This window comes from Lampetra fluviatilis, chromosome 33, assembly GCF_964198595.1.
Source record: "Lampetra fluviatilis chromosome 33, kcLamFluv1.1, whole genome shotgun sequence".
In the NCBI taxonomy this organism is placed as follows: domain Eukaryota; kingdom Metazoa; phylum Chordata; class Hyperoartia; order Petromyzontiformes; family Petromyzontidae; genus Lampetra; species Lampetra fluviatilis.
The window spans coordinates 2,408,333-2,426,964 of record NC_136307.1 but is presented as its reverse complement, the minus strand read 5'-3'; the positions used below and the strand labels follow the sequence as shown (position 1 = coordinate 2,426,964).

The following is an 18,632-nucleotide window of genomic DNA, read 5'->3' as shown; positions in this document are numbered from 1 at the left end:
AGTGATCTGCGCGTGCGTGAGTGCGCGTACGTGTGTGTGGACGTGTGTGTGTGTGCCATTCTTCCACTCCGGTGGTGGGTGTACACCCAGGATCCCATTCCAACCAAAAGTGGCCTGGTCTAAGTTAGCTGATGAAAGTTGCAAGCGAGAATTTCATCATCGCTTGCAGCTGGGGTTGGCATCGTCCCCCACTCCACCTGATGTCGAGGGTAAATGGGCGAGGTTTAAGACTGTGACTCATGCAGCTGCAATGGCTGCTTTGGGTACGCGGTCCAGACCTCTCCGGGAACCCTGGCTGACGGAGGAGGTGTTCAGGTTAATTGAGAAAAAGCGACAGGCCCACTCTCATCGCCTACAGCATCCCACGTCAGAGAATGAGGAGGTTTACCGCAGTCTTCGCTCGGAGGTTCGGAGAGCCGTGAGGCGCTGTAAGGATGGGTGGTGGTCGCGGGTTGCTGAGGAGATGGAGTCTGCCTCAGTGGCCCGCGATCACAAATCACTATTTAACTCCATCAAAAAAGTAACCTGCAGCGCCACACCTATTACCATCATTAGAGGAAAAAACGGTGATCCAATCTCCGACCCCCAGGAACAGGTTTGCAGATTTGCTGAGCATTTCTGTGAGGTCCTGGGGGAGGGAAAATCTCTCAGCCAGGAAAACATCATGGCACAAAGTGGGGATAACCCTGCTGAGGCTGCGGTGCCTCAAATATTGGAAGAGGTCACCCCCTGTGAGTGGCTGGCTGAGGTACCGGCTGTTGAGGAAGTACTGAGGGCGATCCGGAGTCTGAGACCAGGGAAGGCACCGGGCAGAGATGATCTCCCAGGCGAAATGCTGAGGGAGGGTGGCGTTTGTGCACAGACTGCCCTATATGACATCATAACAACAGTCTGGACCACTGGACGGGTTCCGCAGGACTGGAAGGATGCCCTGGTGGTCCCCCTCTTTAAGAAGGGGGACCGTACCGACTGTAACAACTACAGGGGCATCTCACTCCTCAGTGTGCCGGGTAAGGTCCTGGCAAGGATTATTCAACATCGCCTTGCTAGGCATGCTGAGGAGAGGCTTGCGGAGCCCCAATGTGGTTTCAGGAAAGGGCGGTCCTGCACAGATGCCATATTTTCTGTCCGTCTGCTACAGCAGAGGTGTAGGGAATTCCAAAAAGACCTACATCTCTGCTTTATTGACCTGGTCAAGGCCTATGATACCATCAGTAGGACTGGGCTCTGGGTTGTTCTTCGTGCTTTCGGAGTCCCTGACCCTCTGCTCACGATCATTAAGGACCTTCATGATGGTGAGCGGGCCCGGGTAAAACTACGTGGCCGGGAGTCGGAGCCTTTCCCTGTACACCTTGGGGTGCGACAGGGATGTCCTCTGGCTCCCACATTATTTAACATCTATTTCGACTGCGTAGTTCGTGAAGCCTTCAATAGCTGTACCGGGGGAATTACCATTTGGTACAGATACAATGGGAGGCTGATCGACGCCCGGGTGCGATCAAGGGATGGCTCCCTATTGGTCAACCACGTTATGTATGCCGATGATTTGGTAATAGCTGCTCATTCAGAAGAGGAGTTGGAGACGCTGCTGCTGAGACTGGAGCGTGCCACTAAGAGGTGGGGCCTTACCATCAGCCCCACCAAAACTAAGCACCTGCCTGGGTATTTTGTACCATCGGGCACTCCGCCCCCACAACTCCCAATCGGTGATGGGGCAGTTGTGGAGAGAGTAGAGAGTTTCCCATACCTGGGCAGTGTGCTCATGACCGGCTCCAGTTTATCAGCAGAGGTCTCACTCCGAATCAGTCGAGCGGCAATATCTTTTCATCGGTTGCGTAACGCTGTGTGGAAGCTACCTGGTCTGTCGCTCCGCACGAAGCTTCAGGTCTTCTCGGCCACGGTCATTCCCTCCCTTCTCTATGCTTGCGAAACGTGGACCCCCCTAGTGGAGCATCTTCGCCGGTTGGAAACATTTAGGCTGGCCTGCCTACGATCCATCCTGGGTTTAACCAGGCTGGATTGTGTGAGGAGCTCACAAGTCCTTGAAAGATCTGGGCAAAGTCCCATCAGTGAGCTCCTCCGGCAGGCAAGGCTGCGTTGGCTGGGTCATGTAGCCCGCATGCCCAGCCACCGCATGCCTAAACAGCTTTTGTTCGGCCGGATCGAGGGGGCTAAACGGGCGCGGCACGGGCTAGAGAAGAGATGGAGTGATGTGGTACAGGAGGACGTGGAGCTGAGTGGACTTGCCGATGACTGGTACCAGCGGTGTCAAGATCGGCCTCAGTGGAGGAGGCTCGTGAAGGACGCTACTGGGCAGTTGGAGGCAGTCGCCCTCCAACAACAACGGAGGGCGGAGGAGCGACGCTCACAACAACGAGCGGAGCGCCGGGTGGCTAAAGCACAGCAAGTTGGCACAGTAGGGGGCACAGGTGGTGCATCAGCCAGTCATCTCGGTCATCTCGGTCAGTCGACCCGTGGCACCTGGGTCTGCCCCGTGACCTCCTGCCAGCGGGCGTTCGACACTTCACGTGGCCTCAAGGTGCACATGGCCTGGCACAAGCGTCGTGGTGACGTCACCGCCACTTAGTGGCGAATGGCGGTTGTTGTGTGGACGTGTGTGTGGACGTGTGTGCGAGTGCGCGTACGTGTGTGTGAGTGCGCGTACGTGTGTGTGTGCATGGGGGACACCGACTTCTGTGTTCACGTAACCCACGACACATCCTTCCCCTCGCACCCATCCCCCAGAGTCAATCGGCACTTCAATTCTGATATTTAGACAAACCGCATGTGCTCATGACAAAGCTAATTTCTCCACATTATAAAATCCCCAGGATAGTTAGATGCGCCGCCGCAAACTTGTACCCGGTGTCAATGAACGACATGCAGATTTGGTCTCATAAGACAAAGATCAGCCGTGTACAGCCTGAAACGGACTGCAGGGGCAAGTGCTTTCAGCAAGCAGCACCTATGAAGGCTGGCCACGGCGCACGAGGTGGTGGTGTGGACAACGCCTTTGGTCTCACACACGCAGCCGCCCGATTGAATGACTGCACACCCTCAACTTGTGCTTCTAAAATACAGTGAGAAACAGAAGGGCGTCTTATAATCGGGAGAATACGGTAAATGTTAAATGCGTTGGTGATTAAACAAAGTCGTTGATTGGCAGTGCACGTGAGCTAATGCCACACAAGCCACGGAGAATACAATCAAACGCACGAAATGTTAAAAGGTTGCCAGGCTGCCATGAATCATGGGAAATGCCCTCAGCTCTATGCAAGCTTTGCCAGAGAGCCGTACAAGCAAGCACCTTGGTCATACGAGGTTGCTTTGCACATCACATATATGGAAAGCGACCGGGCAAAATTCCACAGCGAGTTTCACAGAAGTGATTAAAAACAGCAATTTTAAACCGGCTTCATCATTATCAGGGCGAAACGCCGCTACCCTGCATGACAAAGTGTGCACATCGATGGAAAACAGAACCGCTCTCACTACAAACGGCCGGCGTCGTTATCACAAAGCGGACGGAATGTAAATCGTGGTTAAACCGTGATTTGAAGCTTTCGTGACTGCAGGAATCCACACTCTTTGGTTCTTTCGGTAAAGTCACGTCGTGATCTATTAATTTTTTATCTACGTGACTTTACCGAAAGAACCAAAGAGTACGGTTAAACCGATTAACATGTTCCATTCCCTGATTAGAATCCCATTTTTTTTAAGTATTGCAGCACTCGTGAGTGTAATGATGACAGTTTAATTTTCCCAGGTAAGCCTCAATGAATGAATGTGCCGGACAGGTGTGCGATTATTTTTACTTGGCGACTTCCACGCATACTTTTTTACGTGTGCGGGGTAACAGAAGAGGCTGGAGAAAACCCAAAAACATGCGTGGAATGGGTGAGAAACCTATCTGCTGTACTACCTCTTCCAGGCATCTCATTGCCCTCACAAGTATGCGTTATTGTGAGCCCATCTCTTCACACATGCGATTCGCCAATTCCCGTGTGAGCTGCACAGGTGTGCGTGGCTTCCGTGAGATTGGGAGTTACTCAGGCTACGGAGCGCCCACAACATAACATCGGTGAAGAATCAGTAAGCTGTCGACTCTTCACAATAACGTCTTGTGCATCTTCTTGGTTCTTTCGGTGAAGTCACGTAGAAGGGAAATAATAAAATAATAAAAATAAAACATCATAAAATACAATTCTCACGACGTTTCGGCCACAACGACAGCCCTGTTCTTCACCTGAGGACCTGTTCTTCACCTGAGGACGGCTGCTTGCGTTGTGGCCGAAACGTCGTGAGAATTATTTTATTATGTTTTAATTTGATTATTTTATTATTTCCCTTCTACGTGACTTTACCGAAAGAACCAAGAAGATGAATCCCTGCAGTCACGAAAGCTTTAAATCAGAATTTAACGTCTTGTGCAGTCGTGTGTGTGCGCGCGCGCGTTACTGTGGAGAGCGGTGGTGCGGCAGTCAGCGCTACGCTGCGCTACGAACCCGGCGAGCCGAGTTCGATTCCCGCTCACGACCACCAACACCAGTGACGATTACCTGAACCGGTTCAGGGCCTCCCCGAGATCGACTCGGCCTCAAATGAGCACCTGGTGCGATGTGTGAACATCGCCACCGGGGAGACCAAGGCGTGGTGCTGGCCACCCCACCCCCTCGTGTGCCGTGCCGGCCTTCATAGGTGCCATTCGCTAACGGCACTTGCCCCAACGGTCTGTTAAGGCTATACGGGGGATCTTTGCCCTGTGTGTGCGGTACCAAATTTGTGTCGAGTACTCGTATTGACACCGAACCCCAGGTTGGCTGCGTCTTATGCTCCGGAGTGCGGTGTGCTTGACATATTCCTGCCTGTTTATATACCCGTGAAATAATTACCATTAATATATGTTGACGTTTCTGTAACTCAAGCCTGCACATGAATGTTGTTTTTTTACATATATAATTTGTCGAAGCCAAATTTTGTTAGTGGAATTGTTTTTTTAATGTTGATTACATTTTAGTGGACCGTTTGAAATGTATCCCGTGACATGGTCGCTTTTAGCTTGAATATATTTTTAAAAAATAATTTAAACGTTGCCTCCGATTAAAATTTTCATGATCGTTGGAAATTAAATTGTTTTTTTGGTTTCTTTAACGTTATTGCCTTTGTCATTCTGGCGACCCAGGTCGCCCATGCAAATGAGACTCAACCGAGTTCACACCTCCCCCTCCGGCCACCCGTGCGCTGCACGAAACAAACTGGAAACTCGACGAAATAGCTTTCGCAAGCGCCGCGCGTCACAGGAGTTGGGGGGGGGGGTGGCGGCGTGGGCGCGAGGTGCAATCCGAGCGTGGAAAACAAGAGAGACGTCTCAGCTGCAGCCACCGCTGAATGCGCAGCCAGGGGTCTTCTTAACCCCTTGCCCGCTCGCGAGACGTCGTCTGCGAGTTCTAAGGGTGTCTGGTGGTGGTGGTGGGTGTCCCCGTCCACCGCCCAATCTCGGAAAGCCGCGAGCGGTCCGGTGCCGATTTTGTTCAGGGAGGCGCAGTAGCGCCGCCGTTGTTTTTAAAGACGCCGTGTTCACCGCGGAGAACCGTAGCGACGCGACCGCGCTTCTCTAGGCGCCAGACTGTGCCGCAACGCCCTCCCCCTCATGCCCTTGCGAGAGCCTCGGTACACGTCTTCCGACCTGAAGACGTGCCGCTAAAGATATTTCTTTCTTTCCCATTCCGATGACGTACGTGTACGCGTACGTCATCGGAAAAGGTTAAGACAGCTGGCACAAACAAAAATGAAAACTCGAGGTTCTTTCAAGCGCTTGCATGTCCATAAAACTGTTATGGTTAAATGGCAGAGCCGTGTACGATATAAAATCATGCGCGCCATGACGGATCATGGCTGACAACAGCCCAATGTAGCGATACATATTTTAAAAGAAAAAGCCCAAGAGTTTGGTGTTGGTCCCCCGCTTGCAGGGGATAAAAGTCCTTGTTTCAACGCAACGTTAACTGCGCAGAACTAGGGGGCAGGTGGAGGACGATGCCGTGTGTCGCGGTTGTAAACGATAACAGTCCGTGGGCCCGGGACAAATATTTTACTCGTTGGTGCCAACCCGAGACCGAACCCGCTTGCTTCGTACCGACGTCCTTAAATCGGCAAATACAAGTGAATCATGCGATAACCTTATTTTAGAAGTATGTTATCACACAATCCAGCGGTATTAGCCACATCCGGGAGAGCGAGTATCACCGGCATAAATATTTGTTCGCCTGTAGCAAGTAATGAATTCTGCCCTGGCTCAAAGACCACAGGAACGCTTCAACATGGGAGGTGGCTACATTCATCTCACGCGTGATCCCTCTGATGAGTTTAACCGGACAAGGGTGATGGTCACAGGCGATGGTCACAGGCGATAAGAATATATTAAAACCGACGGTGGCAGAATGCTGAAAAACCGACGCACAAACCTGCAGAGGGTACGGTGTGTTGGGACAGCAATGTTAGCGAGCGTCTATTAAGGCCAGCACGGCACACAGGGGGATTATGGGCGAGGCAAGCACTAGCCCAACAATGATGTTCACGCAATTGACCGGGTACTTTTTATATAAGGCTGAGCCTACACAGAAGCACAGGATTCATGTGCATACCATACGCCACTGCTTTTGTCGCATAGCCAGGACTCTAACTTGGTGACCAAGATTGCAGGATGCATATACACACAAGACAAAGAGCCCCCGTATAGCCTTAACAGGCTGTTGGGGCAAGTGCTGCAAAGCGAGCACCGAGGAAGTCCGGCACGGCACATGGGGAGGTGGGTTGCCAGCACCACGCCTGGCTGCCTTTGTCTCCCCAGTGCCGATGGCTACACACTGCACTAGGTACTAATTTTAGGCTGCGTTGACCTAGGGGGAGACCAAATACATGTTCAGATATCCGCCACTGTTATTGGTCGTGAGCGGGAATGAAAGTCGGTTCGCCAGGTTCGTATCGCAGCGCGCTAACCCCGCTACACTACCCCCTTCCAGCACGCGCGCACGCACACGCGTGTTAAAAATACAGGGTTGTTTCAGAGGCACCCGCCTACCCGTATCTGTAAGGCAGCAGATGTGGGGGGCATGCTGCCGACATGTGCATGGATACTGTCATGCTACAATTAAACCTTTAATCTGCTTCCTCTCCCCCCCTGGACAGACAACTCACGGAGCCCGCCATCGGGATTTCTCAGCTCCCATCTTTAAGACCCAGGGGTCATCCTCAAGGCACACATTTTGTCGCCAGAAAAATGCCTGACTATATAATAAGGCTTAATCCCCCCGCAAATATTTTCTAGCCATCAAACTGTAATACTAATTTTCCCAGGTTGATAATAAAAAAGGTATTTTCAACTACTTTCCTTTTCTTTGTGAGAAGCATTAGCATTTGTAAAAAAAAAAAAATGTTTACACGTTTTGTTTATCAAAAGATAATTTATGGAAAAAAAGGTAAAAATGAATAAACCCCCCATCCCCCCACCCCCCAAAGGCGTGCATGGATGCACACATACCATCCATCCCTCAGCAACACACAAAAAACACAGCAACACAAACGTGCGCAGGTACGCGTGCATCGAAGCAACGCACGGTGACAAAACCAAACAGAAATTACACGCCGACGATCAACAGCGTGGAGGGCTGCGGTGGAGGCCGGAAGCTGTAGAAACATCGACTCATGAGTGTGGGGAAGCACGGGGGGGGGGAGGGTGACGAGCGCGACTCCTCAGTATGGGGACGCAGAGTTGCACAGAGATGCACACAGAGATATGCACACAGAGATACATAAACACAGATAGATACAAAGACATCACACTGTGTACTCTGCGCTACTCAGCAGGCAGCTACATACAGAGATACACAGAGATAGACAGATATACACACGGAGAAATACATAGAGATACACAGAGATACATACACAGCTAGATACAAAGACACCACACTGTGTACACTGTGCTACTCAGCAGGCAGCTACATACAGAGATACACAGAGATACAGACAGATATACACACGGAGAAATACATAGGGATACACAGCGATACATACACACAGATAGATACAAAGACACTGCACTTGTGTGTGTACTGTGTGTACTACTCGTCAGGCAAGCCGTCTCATCATGCATCTACTATTTCTACTACCGCCGCGTAGAGCGAGGGAAACCTGAATACGAAAGAAAAAAACCCCATCACATTCAATTTGGTTCTGCACTTAATTTGGCATTCATTTGAGGTTGGAGAATTTAAACAAATATTTTGTTTTACTGTCGCTGGACAAAACGTCGCTGCCTGTGGCAGTTGCAGAACTCCGCAGTCCTACGACGTGAACCAGAGTCCAATTGAAGGGAAACCGAGAAGCAGATCTGTGATATCTCGCTTCCGTGGGCCGTTCCTTCCCGAACACACCAAGGGTCTAAAAGAATAGGTTTCACCCTTTCTGGCAATAAAACAGTTGTGTTGAGATGTTAAAATACCAAACTGAAACCTTTTGCAAGGAATCATGTCTGCATTAACCACATGCGCACTTGTGGTGAACATGCAAACAAAAAGCATGCTCTGGTTGTATGTGCATTGTCTCTTGAACCTATTGGTCCACACCAGAGACAGCTTTCTTTAGAGCCTAGTCTCAAACAGTGTTAGACCAGAGGATGCCAAAAGGCGAACAGCACAGAGACGCGATTCCTTGCACAAGGTTTCTGTTTGGTGTTTTAACATCAACACAAGGGTAAAACCTATTCTTATTTTTTGACACTTGCAAGGGAGGTCCCACGATGTAGCTGCTCACCAAGGGTCGCTACGGACTGTTCACGGGACAAGGTGGGGGGGGGGGGGGGCCTTGTCCCGTGACGCGACGACACCGAAAATCCGATCCGGATATACAATTGTGTGGGGGGGGGGGGGCGAGGGATTTTTTGTTGTTATAATGAGAAATTAGTTTCGATGTACAACCACAACTGCGGCGACGCACAAGTAGCGTTTGCGAAAGCACGACCTGGAACGCGAGCCGCCGTTCATTCGTCGGCCAGAGTCGCGCACGGCAAAAAAAAGCGGGACGCGAGCGGGGCCCTGAATTTTTAAGCACGACGCACGGCCAGCGCACACACGCGGCAGCGTGAAAATAACCTCAATTGCGAGACCATAAAACACTCCGGCCTGTGAAAATACAACGGCCGTCGGACTCTGCGCAGCGATACGGTCAGGCGGGGGAGGGGATCGTTAATCTTGTCACAAGCGTCGTTCACAGCCGCCGTTGCAGCCGCACGTCGCTCTCGCAAAAAGGGAAATGTGATAATTGTGCTGGCATCCTCCGGCTGAGGGCCCACGTGGCTTGCACGTCGTGAGATTCTGAGCGCACTCCCAACGTCTCCCCCCACCCCCCACCCATGCCAGATGAACTTTCTCTCTCCTGCTCGTGCTCACTCTCGCTTGCTCGAGCGGGAATGAAACTCGGCTCACCAGTTTCGTAGTGCAGTGCGCACCGACCACTGCGTGCCACAGCTCCCCAATTAAACCACCACCACACTTCAAGTGCGTTCTAGTGAATCCGCAGCCCCGCGCACGATGCCTACACAAAACTGGGCACGCGCTCGCCGTCCTCGGATTTGATTTATTATGTTTTGTGCTCACGTTTGCCATTCCTTTGGCAGGTTCCTTTAAAGGCTTATTTCAGTTAATCTTTCCTTCGTTACTTATATTGGCCCAAAAAAAAATAATACCGACAGGGAAAATCCTGGTGAATGTGCAACATTGCGGCGCGATGGAAACGCTAAGGACAAACGCTTCTGCATGTTGTGTTTAGAAGTGGTGGGTGGCGCAGAGAGCTAATGTACTGAGTCAGGGTACAGAGCCAGCGCCTCTTTGATCCAGGGTTCAAGTCCCCTTGGGAGATGAAACGCGAAAGATTAATATTTTCTGCCCGGGGAACAAAAGGGCCGTTTCCACCGGCTGTGCAACACCGTTTTCTTTTTCGGACGTCCAGAATGTCCGAGGTGGATTTGATGGATCTGCTCTGTTTGCCGGGGTACAAAGCGGACACGCAATCTGAACGTGTATGAATGCAACAAAACGAGTGTTTGAATCTCGGGAAAGCACCGACAGATTGGCCCCGATTGAAAAGCGGATCTTTGAAAAAAATGTTCGTGGACAAAAAAAACAAGTAACTTTTAAAAAAAGTTTAAAAGTTGGGGTTGGGAAAAACACATTTAAACTTTGTGAATATAACGTTACGTGAAAACATCTAATTGTGTGAAAGATGGAGTCAAAAAGGAATCGGCTTAAGTCTACGTAATCTTGACAACGCTTTGATTATTCCTTTTTTGTTTACTTAGTGGATTATCGCATGTTATTTCACATGTGAGAAAACGAATATTGACGCGCAATAACAGCTGACAAAAGTAAGCATCCCGAAGAACACTGCAGTAGCTTTGCACGTCCATGGTGTATCAAAATCATTTCTGTGTGACTGCAACACTGGTGTAAAAAAAAACTAAACCTATTTTTAAATCCTTTATATTAAGTTCGCTTGCTTGCTTGCGTGCTTGCTTACGACCGTGCAAATCTTTCGGTCGTTTTTTAACAGACTTCTCGTGATCCAATCGAGCTGACATTTTCCACACAGACTCGTTGTGCGTGACAATTAATTTTCGTGAAAAATTTTTTCCAAAATTTTACACTGTTTAGGGAATTTTTTAAAAATATTTAATTACCAATTGCTTAATGCTGGCAGACAATCATCTGACCCATAGGTGGCAGCCATCTCAAGCCAGAGGACGAGAGGACTCTAGCCACCACGCATATAAAGGATTTAGAGTGAAAAACTTTGTTTTTACGGGTTAATTTTTTATTTTACCAGGTAAGGCCCACTGAGCTTTGTAGCTCTTTTTCATAAACGACGTGGCCACAAATGATGGCTCAACAAAGTGGCCCATCACGTGCAAGTGCACAGCAGCCAAATACTGTAAACGTGTGCTGTTGATTCTAAATGTGGAGGGGAAAACCGGGGGACCCGGAGAAAAATCCAGGGTGAAAAATCAAAATATACAGCAGCAGGCGTCAAGGGTTGGGTTCGAACCCACGACCTCCTGTGTACCGAGTGAGGTAGTTCACTTCTCGCCGCCGTGGGGCAAGATGTTAACGCGTAGGCCGTTTACACTTGTGGAATGATGCATTGGTGCAAGCTTACCATAAATCCCTGTAGAAATGCATGGAAACGCCTAAATGGGAAGACAAAACATCAATATATCATCATGACCACCACCACCACCATCATCATCAACAACAACAGGCTTCCCCGCAGCTGTCACCGTCCATCACGGTCTCGCGCTATGCATCTATCCGATCTGGCTCATGGAAAACGGCCGATGTCATCGCTCCATCTCCATGCTGGACGCAGTGTTGGGGTGCCTTCCCCCTCCGTTGGCTGCCACTCTGTCATCACGACTGACACAATACCTCTTCAAAGCCACGTTGTCCTGCCCGAGTTCACTTGACCGTACAAGTCAATCTGACGTCTCTACCGCGATCGCTAATAAATTTATATTGCACGCCAAATGTACTCGTGAATACTGAAAAGTGTTAATGAACTTAATAAACCATAAATTATAAATATTACAATACATTCACGCCGTGACGAAGTAACCTTTCAAGGATTTCAATGAAAATGAAAGTTAAAAATAAAATGGGAATTTTAATTTATAACTAAATTGCCCTAACACCATAATCATTACCCTGGGGTTTAGATTATTATAAGTGAGTACATTTAATAAGCACTCACTGGGCGTAACTTCTTTGCATTAGCGAGGCAAGTTTCGCTGTCGCGCATCTGACTGATTGCCTTCACACTCAAATGACTGACTGACTGCCTTAACACCCAAATTCAGGGAGTTGGCAAATGCACCCATCCAGCCTCTGTTGCAAATCTCTCGTGTTATTATTATCCACGTTGCTCCAAAAATAGCAATTTCCATAACCATTGTATCCAAGATTGAATCAATGCTAAACACAAACATGCATTTTTTTTCTCAGTTTCATTTATCGGAATAATTTGTTTTCACGTATCTGGATTTTATCTGCCACTATGTTTTTAACTGTTCAATTGGCATCAGTGCCCCCAAAAAAAATCACATTTCCCTAACCTCAACACCGATCGAGGGGCCTCACCATCACATTGGCCAAACGACCCAGGAGAGACGGGAGAGGTCTCCTTGTGACGTCTCTTCAAGTGGCCTCTCTCGCATCGATGAGCCTCCACCGAGGGGTTTGTACCACAGCAATCGACGGAAGCTCCCTCCTGGAGCATTTCCCTTCCACCAAATCCCCTCCCCCTGCCCTCCTCACCACGGACCGCAGCTCCTTGTCCTCCACGATGTGCAGGCACTCGCTGTAGCAGCCATCCAGCTGCTTGCGCTCCTCGGGCGTGGGCACGCTGTCCAACACGCGCGGCCCCACCGTGTGGATCACGTCTGCTCGCACGAGACGGACGGGTGGGGGGGGAGGGGACACGAGGCCGACCAACGTTACGGGACGCACGAGGTATACAAGGCCCGGGGCATTATCCCTCTTCTCATATCCCGCACACCGAAGTCGCAGCCGTTTCCGGTATGGGGCACGTGGAGGTATTGGCCCGGTGAGTGGCCCGGTGCGTGGCCCTGGCAAGGCCCTTCACTCCGAGGTGCACTGCACGTCCTTGCATTTGTGCGTTTCGCCGCGGTCTCGTGTGCCAGCGCCGTTAAGAGAGGCACCGCTTCCGCCTGCTCTGCTTCCGACCTCCCGGAGCCGGAGCGTTCACGTCGCGGCCCCCCCCCCCCCGTCGGATTCCCCGAACTCGCGAATCCTAACCAAGCAAGCCATGTATATAACGAGGTGACTGGCCGCACACAGCGAGGTGACTGGCCATGCAGGCAACAAGTCTCCGGATGCCGGTGTGGTGCATCGCTGGACGCTGGACTTGCGATCCAAAGGGCGCGTTGGCAGCTGATGCAATGGGGCAAATGTATTACCAATCCCTCCTCCGCCTCTGTCCACCCAGCAGTGGACACGGGTTACGCCGCAGTTAGTTGATCGGCAAGAACACACGTGGCGGGCTAGAGTGTGGGTACACCCATCTCTTCCGAGGTGTTTGGCCAATGTGGAAGGGTGGGCCAAAAATACCCTCTAGGGTACTTCCGGAGCTCCCACGAGTGCAACGGGCCCTTCTGCCGGCAGTGGCGTGAGTAATAAGTTGCAGTGCTGCACCTTTGCCTTGACCTCTTTGGCTAGGGTCAGGGTTAAGGGTAGAGGGGAATACGAGGGATTCTGGGGAAAATGAATAATTTGTGGATAAAAAAAAAACTCAATATGCTGAAATACCCAAGGCCAAATATATCGCGCAATCAAAAATAGTTGCAAACAGATTGGAAAAATAAAAACCCCAAAACAATGTAGTAGAGTTAAAATAATGGAGAGAGAAAGTACACAGATGAATACGTGGCCAACATCATGCATAACAGGACTATATTGTTTAAAATCAATTGAAAATAGACTTGAAATGAAGAGACCGTTTACACATAACAAATGACGTCCCAAAACGAATTACGCGTTGCCATGAATCACCCCCCCATTGTTACCTCCCGCATGGACCGCAATTGACGGCACAGCGACCGTGTCAGCCGTTGCTCAAACCGCAAAGTGCCCGAACAAGGGACTGAAGTACCTTATTCGACGTGCCAGCCGATTCACATTTTTCTATGAATATCGACAACAACAAAAAAATTAAGAAACACAATCCATCACGCAAACTCCGGTCATCCTCGCAGCAGCGGCTTTTGGCTGGCCATCGAACAAAGACAGTAAACCCATCGCGTGGCGCTTTCAGACACGCTTCTGCGGCCGTCTGGAATGCTCTTCCTTCCGATATTAGGAAGCCACTGGACCTATGCCCTTTTAAATCATCTAGATTGAAAAAACATTTCTTTAAAACTGCTATTTGTGTCTAGTTTGTTGTCCTTCCCCCACACCTCCGATCAGCACGGTTGGCTACGCATGCTGTCAAAGAAGTTCAACATACATAATGGCAGAATGGTGTTTTTTCAAAAAGAAGAAAAAATGTGCACCGTGTGAAACGCAACTCTTCCGAGACATTATGGAGTTTTCAGGCCCATCCGACCGTCATAAACTCCTTATCGACCTAGGTTTCTCAATCGAGCACGTTTCCTAGTGATGACCGTCTTGTTCTCGCGAGGGATTCCATGCCATCTTTAACGTCACCCTCGTCGCATTCCGTCCAACTCTGGCGGTCGGATCGGAGCCACTCAACGCTGGAAGCTTCCGTTCTCGCGCGCCCCCGACAACGACACTGAACACCGTGCTTCAGTGTACGTACTGTACGTCACACACCCACAGTACAACTGGGTTTCCAGGTCTCGTTTGCGAGAAACGTTATTGTTCATTTTCATTCTCACCTGGTTAAATAGAGGCTCCGTTCTGCATCGCGTCAACATCAAGCCTGCCTTCCTGCCGACGCCCCTTGAGCTGCGGTTGCACCGAGCCGCAACGCAAATCCAAATCGGAATTCTCATTGCGCAACTGCAAATCTCTGAAACGAGCTCGAGGCCGAGTTGGTCATCGCCACCGACGGACGCCTCTAGTGAATGCACGGTCGACTCGGCGACACCGTACGGCTCGGGGTCGGTGCAGGAAACGGCAAATTCCTACGGCAGCAAGGTGCCCAACGCCGCACAGAGCGACGGCAACAACCGCCGCTGCCGCCACGGGCGACCAATTATTTAAACGCGTGCAGTCAATTACGCCTGCACTTTATCCATTCCTTTAATACGTTTTCTAATTTATGTGCCTCTGACACGTAGGCAGTGGCTAGGAAGGTAAGGGGGGAGGAGGCGGGGGGAGGAGGCGGGGGGAGGGAGGGGTGTTTTAACGGAGGAACGGGCAGGAAAATTAGTGTGCATTTCAATTTTCGTCACAGGCCAGGCCACGTTTTTCTGAGTGCCCACATCGAGTGTGGCTCTGGGAGTTAAACTGATGGATTGACTCGGTGTTTTTCCAAGCCAAGCACATTGAGGCCGTCTTCAGTTACAACACAAACAGTTCATTGGATTATTGAAGGCTCTGGTTTAAAGTCGAATAACATTGCACAATTTCTCTCTTTTAAAGCGGGGGGGGGGGGTGGGGGAGTGTAGGTTTTAGCTTTCAGCATGTGGTGCTCTCATTACCGGCTATTGCGATTTAATTTTGCACAAATCGTTCGTGCTACAGATACGGTGCGTGCGCAACGTAAGACAAACAGTAAAAGGTTACGAGCCATGAATAGATGAATAGACTCAAATTGACCCCGCTGACGTTGACCCCCGTCTGTGCAGGGGAAATCGAAAAGACTTTTAAGAGCAGGAATGTAAAGAGAAGAGGCTCGTATGGTAAACTGCAAAAAAAAAAAGGAACGCGATCAGCCAAGGAAAATTTCACGGACCGCAATGCCAGGTGTGGGATAAGTGCCACAGGAAAATCATTCACCAAAATCATCGCAATCGCCAATGTCACATAGACGAGAAGGCAAAATTATTGTACCTACGATGTTAGAAGAGACGACATTCTCCAACTTTGGGACTTGCAAAAATAAACTGTGAACTTTAGAAAAACGGTGTGAATCATTTTCATTTGCAGGTATTACGGATTGCCGTCGAACCACTAAAAATAATACCCAATTCGTGAATTCACTCCACAATGTTAGCCCGACTCATTTTCAGTGATAAGACAAGTTTTTTTTATGATGGCGGTGGGGAAGAATATTCAGCCCCTTTGCTATCATGTTGATCTATGTATATTGCCGGGTGCTTTTGTGTTTGAATAGAAAGTTAATTTACAAAGGTCTGCGGCAATGCCACGCGAGGTGTGTACTTCGCTATGTTTGTCGCAAAAAGTGGTGATTTTACAAATACGCTGACAACCAAATTAAAAAAGCACAGCTGCCGTGACATTTAAAAAAAATCCTCATCGTGGGTTTTTTGCTTCCTGCTTGTAGCGTAAAGATGCAAGCTTCGCATAACTAAACAACATCCGTGGCATCTATGTGACCTCCCTTCATGACGGATGATCAAATATGTTCCCTATCGGATTGTGTAACAAAAACACCAGGCCTTTGCGTTACTTTTCAGTAAAGAACACAACACCACTGCACACGTGAATAGAGAAATGTTACTTCCTGGAACGGAACACTTTATGCGCTTCTGCGGCCGTCTGAAACACTCTTTCTTCTTCCTATATTAGGACGCCAATATGCACTTTTAAATCATCTATATTGAAGACGAATTTCTTCAGAGCTCCTTTTTGTGTTTAGTTTGTTGTCCTTCCCCCGCACCTCCGATTAGCACGCTTGGCTACGTACGGCGCGAAAGAAGATTAACGTACGTGCTCGCTCTGAGCACGCAGGCCTTTGCGGACTTTGGCAAACGTGCCGTGTCGCTGCTGTAGGCAGCAGATTAATAGAAGCACCGTCCCATAAGGGTCCCCTATCGCGCGTGTTATTTTTGGTCAGGTCGAGACCGGGGATGTGGGCTGAGCAAGCTGAGCGTTACACTACATTACCCAGCGGGACCCCGGCTTCATGCACCGTGAGCAACATTGTCATATCAGGCTTTATTGCCCAGAAAGTATGTGAAATGTTACAAATATAGAATCCATGTACTCGCGAAAATCTGTCTTGTTTTTCCACCTCCCCACCCCCTCCCCGCCCAGCGGAGAATGCTGGGGAAAATGTTGGCAGGGAACACTTGCTCAACAATGCGCGCATTCATTTGTGTCCCAAGCGTATTCCGATCCGTGCTCATCGGTGCAAGCCAGGAGGCAAATCATCTTCGATTGTGATCTCTCGCACACATGCTGGAGAATGGCCTGTGGAAGGGGACAACGTAGCACTACTTCTGAGAGCCCTTGAACTACCTCTTGAACCCACCAAGGCATCGAGCGCACCGTCTCAAAACCGCCCTGCGACAGAAGCATTTGTCGCGTGGCCATCTAACCAATTTAACCACGCGAAAGAAATTGGCCCGAAGAACTGAATATACGACGTCGTTAAGCCGGAACAAAATTTAACACGATGGCCCTTTTGTCCGGCCATTAAGTGCCCATAATAAGGTCATAAAACTCAATTGAGAACACCACGGGTGGTTGCCCAAGATTCGAACTCGGGATCTCAACTCTCCTGGCTCGGTGACCCGATACAGAATTAGCCCTTTGCAGTCAGCAAGTCAAACCAGCCAACCAGCCAGTGCCACAAAGCAAGCAAGTGAATGCTGGGGGCAGTCTTTCCCCCCCTCGCTAGTGCTCGCGTGCAAAGCGCTCAGTGTTCATTGTAGGTGGATTCAGCGCAGGGGAGAGCCAGGCTTCAAGTGCGTTTGGCAACCTACCGAACTGTGGTTGGCCTGGAAGCGTTGAGTGCTGTGAGATGGCCTTTTCTAGACAAAGATTCCCCCTGACTGGAGGACCAAGTGCTGTTAGCGAGCACCTATGAAGGCTGGCATGGCACACGAGGGAGTGGGTGGCCAGCACCATGCCGGGCCGCCTTTGTCTTCCCAGCGGCGATGTTTTTACACACCGCACCAGGTACTCATTTGAGGCGGAGTCGACCTCGGGGAGGCCCAGGACCGGTTCCAATAGTCGTCACCGGTGTTGGCCGTGAGCGCGAATCAGACTTGGGTTGACGGTTTCATAGCGCAGAACGGTAACACTCTACACCACATTGACCTGTGACCTCCCACTGACACGTGCATAAGAGGAGCATGCACTATTTATTAGTGTACATCCGCCCATAAACGACGGCCGCTGTAATTCCCTGTTGAGTGATACCCGCGTAGTTAGTCTTACAGAAGAGGCACAATTGAACGAATTCTGCAAAAATAAATGCGCAGTAAATCTTTAACATTCTTCTTCACGGTGGGGGATGTAATTTCTACCATACACTTGTTGCAAACACGGCGATATTAAGAGACACGTTTGCCAGGGCCGAGAGAGAAGGGTTGGTTACCAGGTCTCAGACTTCAGATGTTGGGCGTTTTTTTGTTTAGTTTTACCGCGCGTGACGTTACCTTATTAGGAATGCACTGAAAATGACTGCGACTTCCATCGCGGCGTGCGATATTCCATTTCTGGAGCACTTCCCACAAACGCTCGCCCAGCATCCGGCCAGCCAGCCAGCCAGCCGGCCTTAACAAAAATATTCCAACGATGTCACCGTTTACAGCCACTCTGTATAAATTCACGACAAGTGTATGATTAGTTTACTATTTAACCACCCAAATAAAAAACCTGTTTATTTTTTCAAAGCCTTTGAATACTTTTTTTTATTTACTTTCAGCCATGGGAAAGTGACAACTTTGGCAAGTTCGTGGGTGTTCAGGTCATGCGCTGCTGCTGCTGCTTTGGCAGTAAAGAAAAACCCCGCCCACAACAACGTTCGCATGAGCAGCCGCAGCGTCCCGCACCGCAGCTTGGATTCTCAGCATTAACCACAAACAGCCGACTTATCAGATTGCGCCTTCCTGCGCCACAAGGCTGCTCGCCGGATAAAAGCTTCTGGTGCCAAGCTTGGACGGGATCCTTAGAAGACAAACTTCCATG

General features: G+C 49.8%; 2 protein-coding genes across 6 annotated transcripts in view; one reads left to right on the top strand and one right to left on the bottom strand.

Moving 5' to 3' along the window:
• LOC144943931 (fibulin-5-like) overlaps positions 1-18,632 on the top strand; it is a 610,861-nt gene that overhangs the window by 25,538 nt on the left and 566,691 nt on the right. The window lies entirely within an intron of this gene.
• Positions 1-18,632, bottom strand: part of MACROD1 (mono-ADP ribosylhydrolase 1) — a 198,500-nt gene that overhangs the window by 22,796 nt on the left and 157,072 nt on the right. For all 5 annotated transcript variants that reach the window (XM_078871820.1, XM_078871821.1, XM_078871817.1 and 2 more), the window contains 2 exons: positions 12,363-12,487; positions 11,209-11,239 (listed from right to left, as the gene is read on the bottom strand). In XM_078871820.1, the coding sequence (XP_078727946.1) occupies positions 11,209-11,239; positions 12,363-12,487 (156 nt within the window). The remainder of the gene's footprint in view (positions 1-11,208; positions 11,240-12,362; positions 12,488-18,632) is intronic.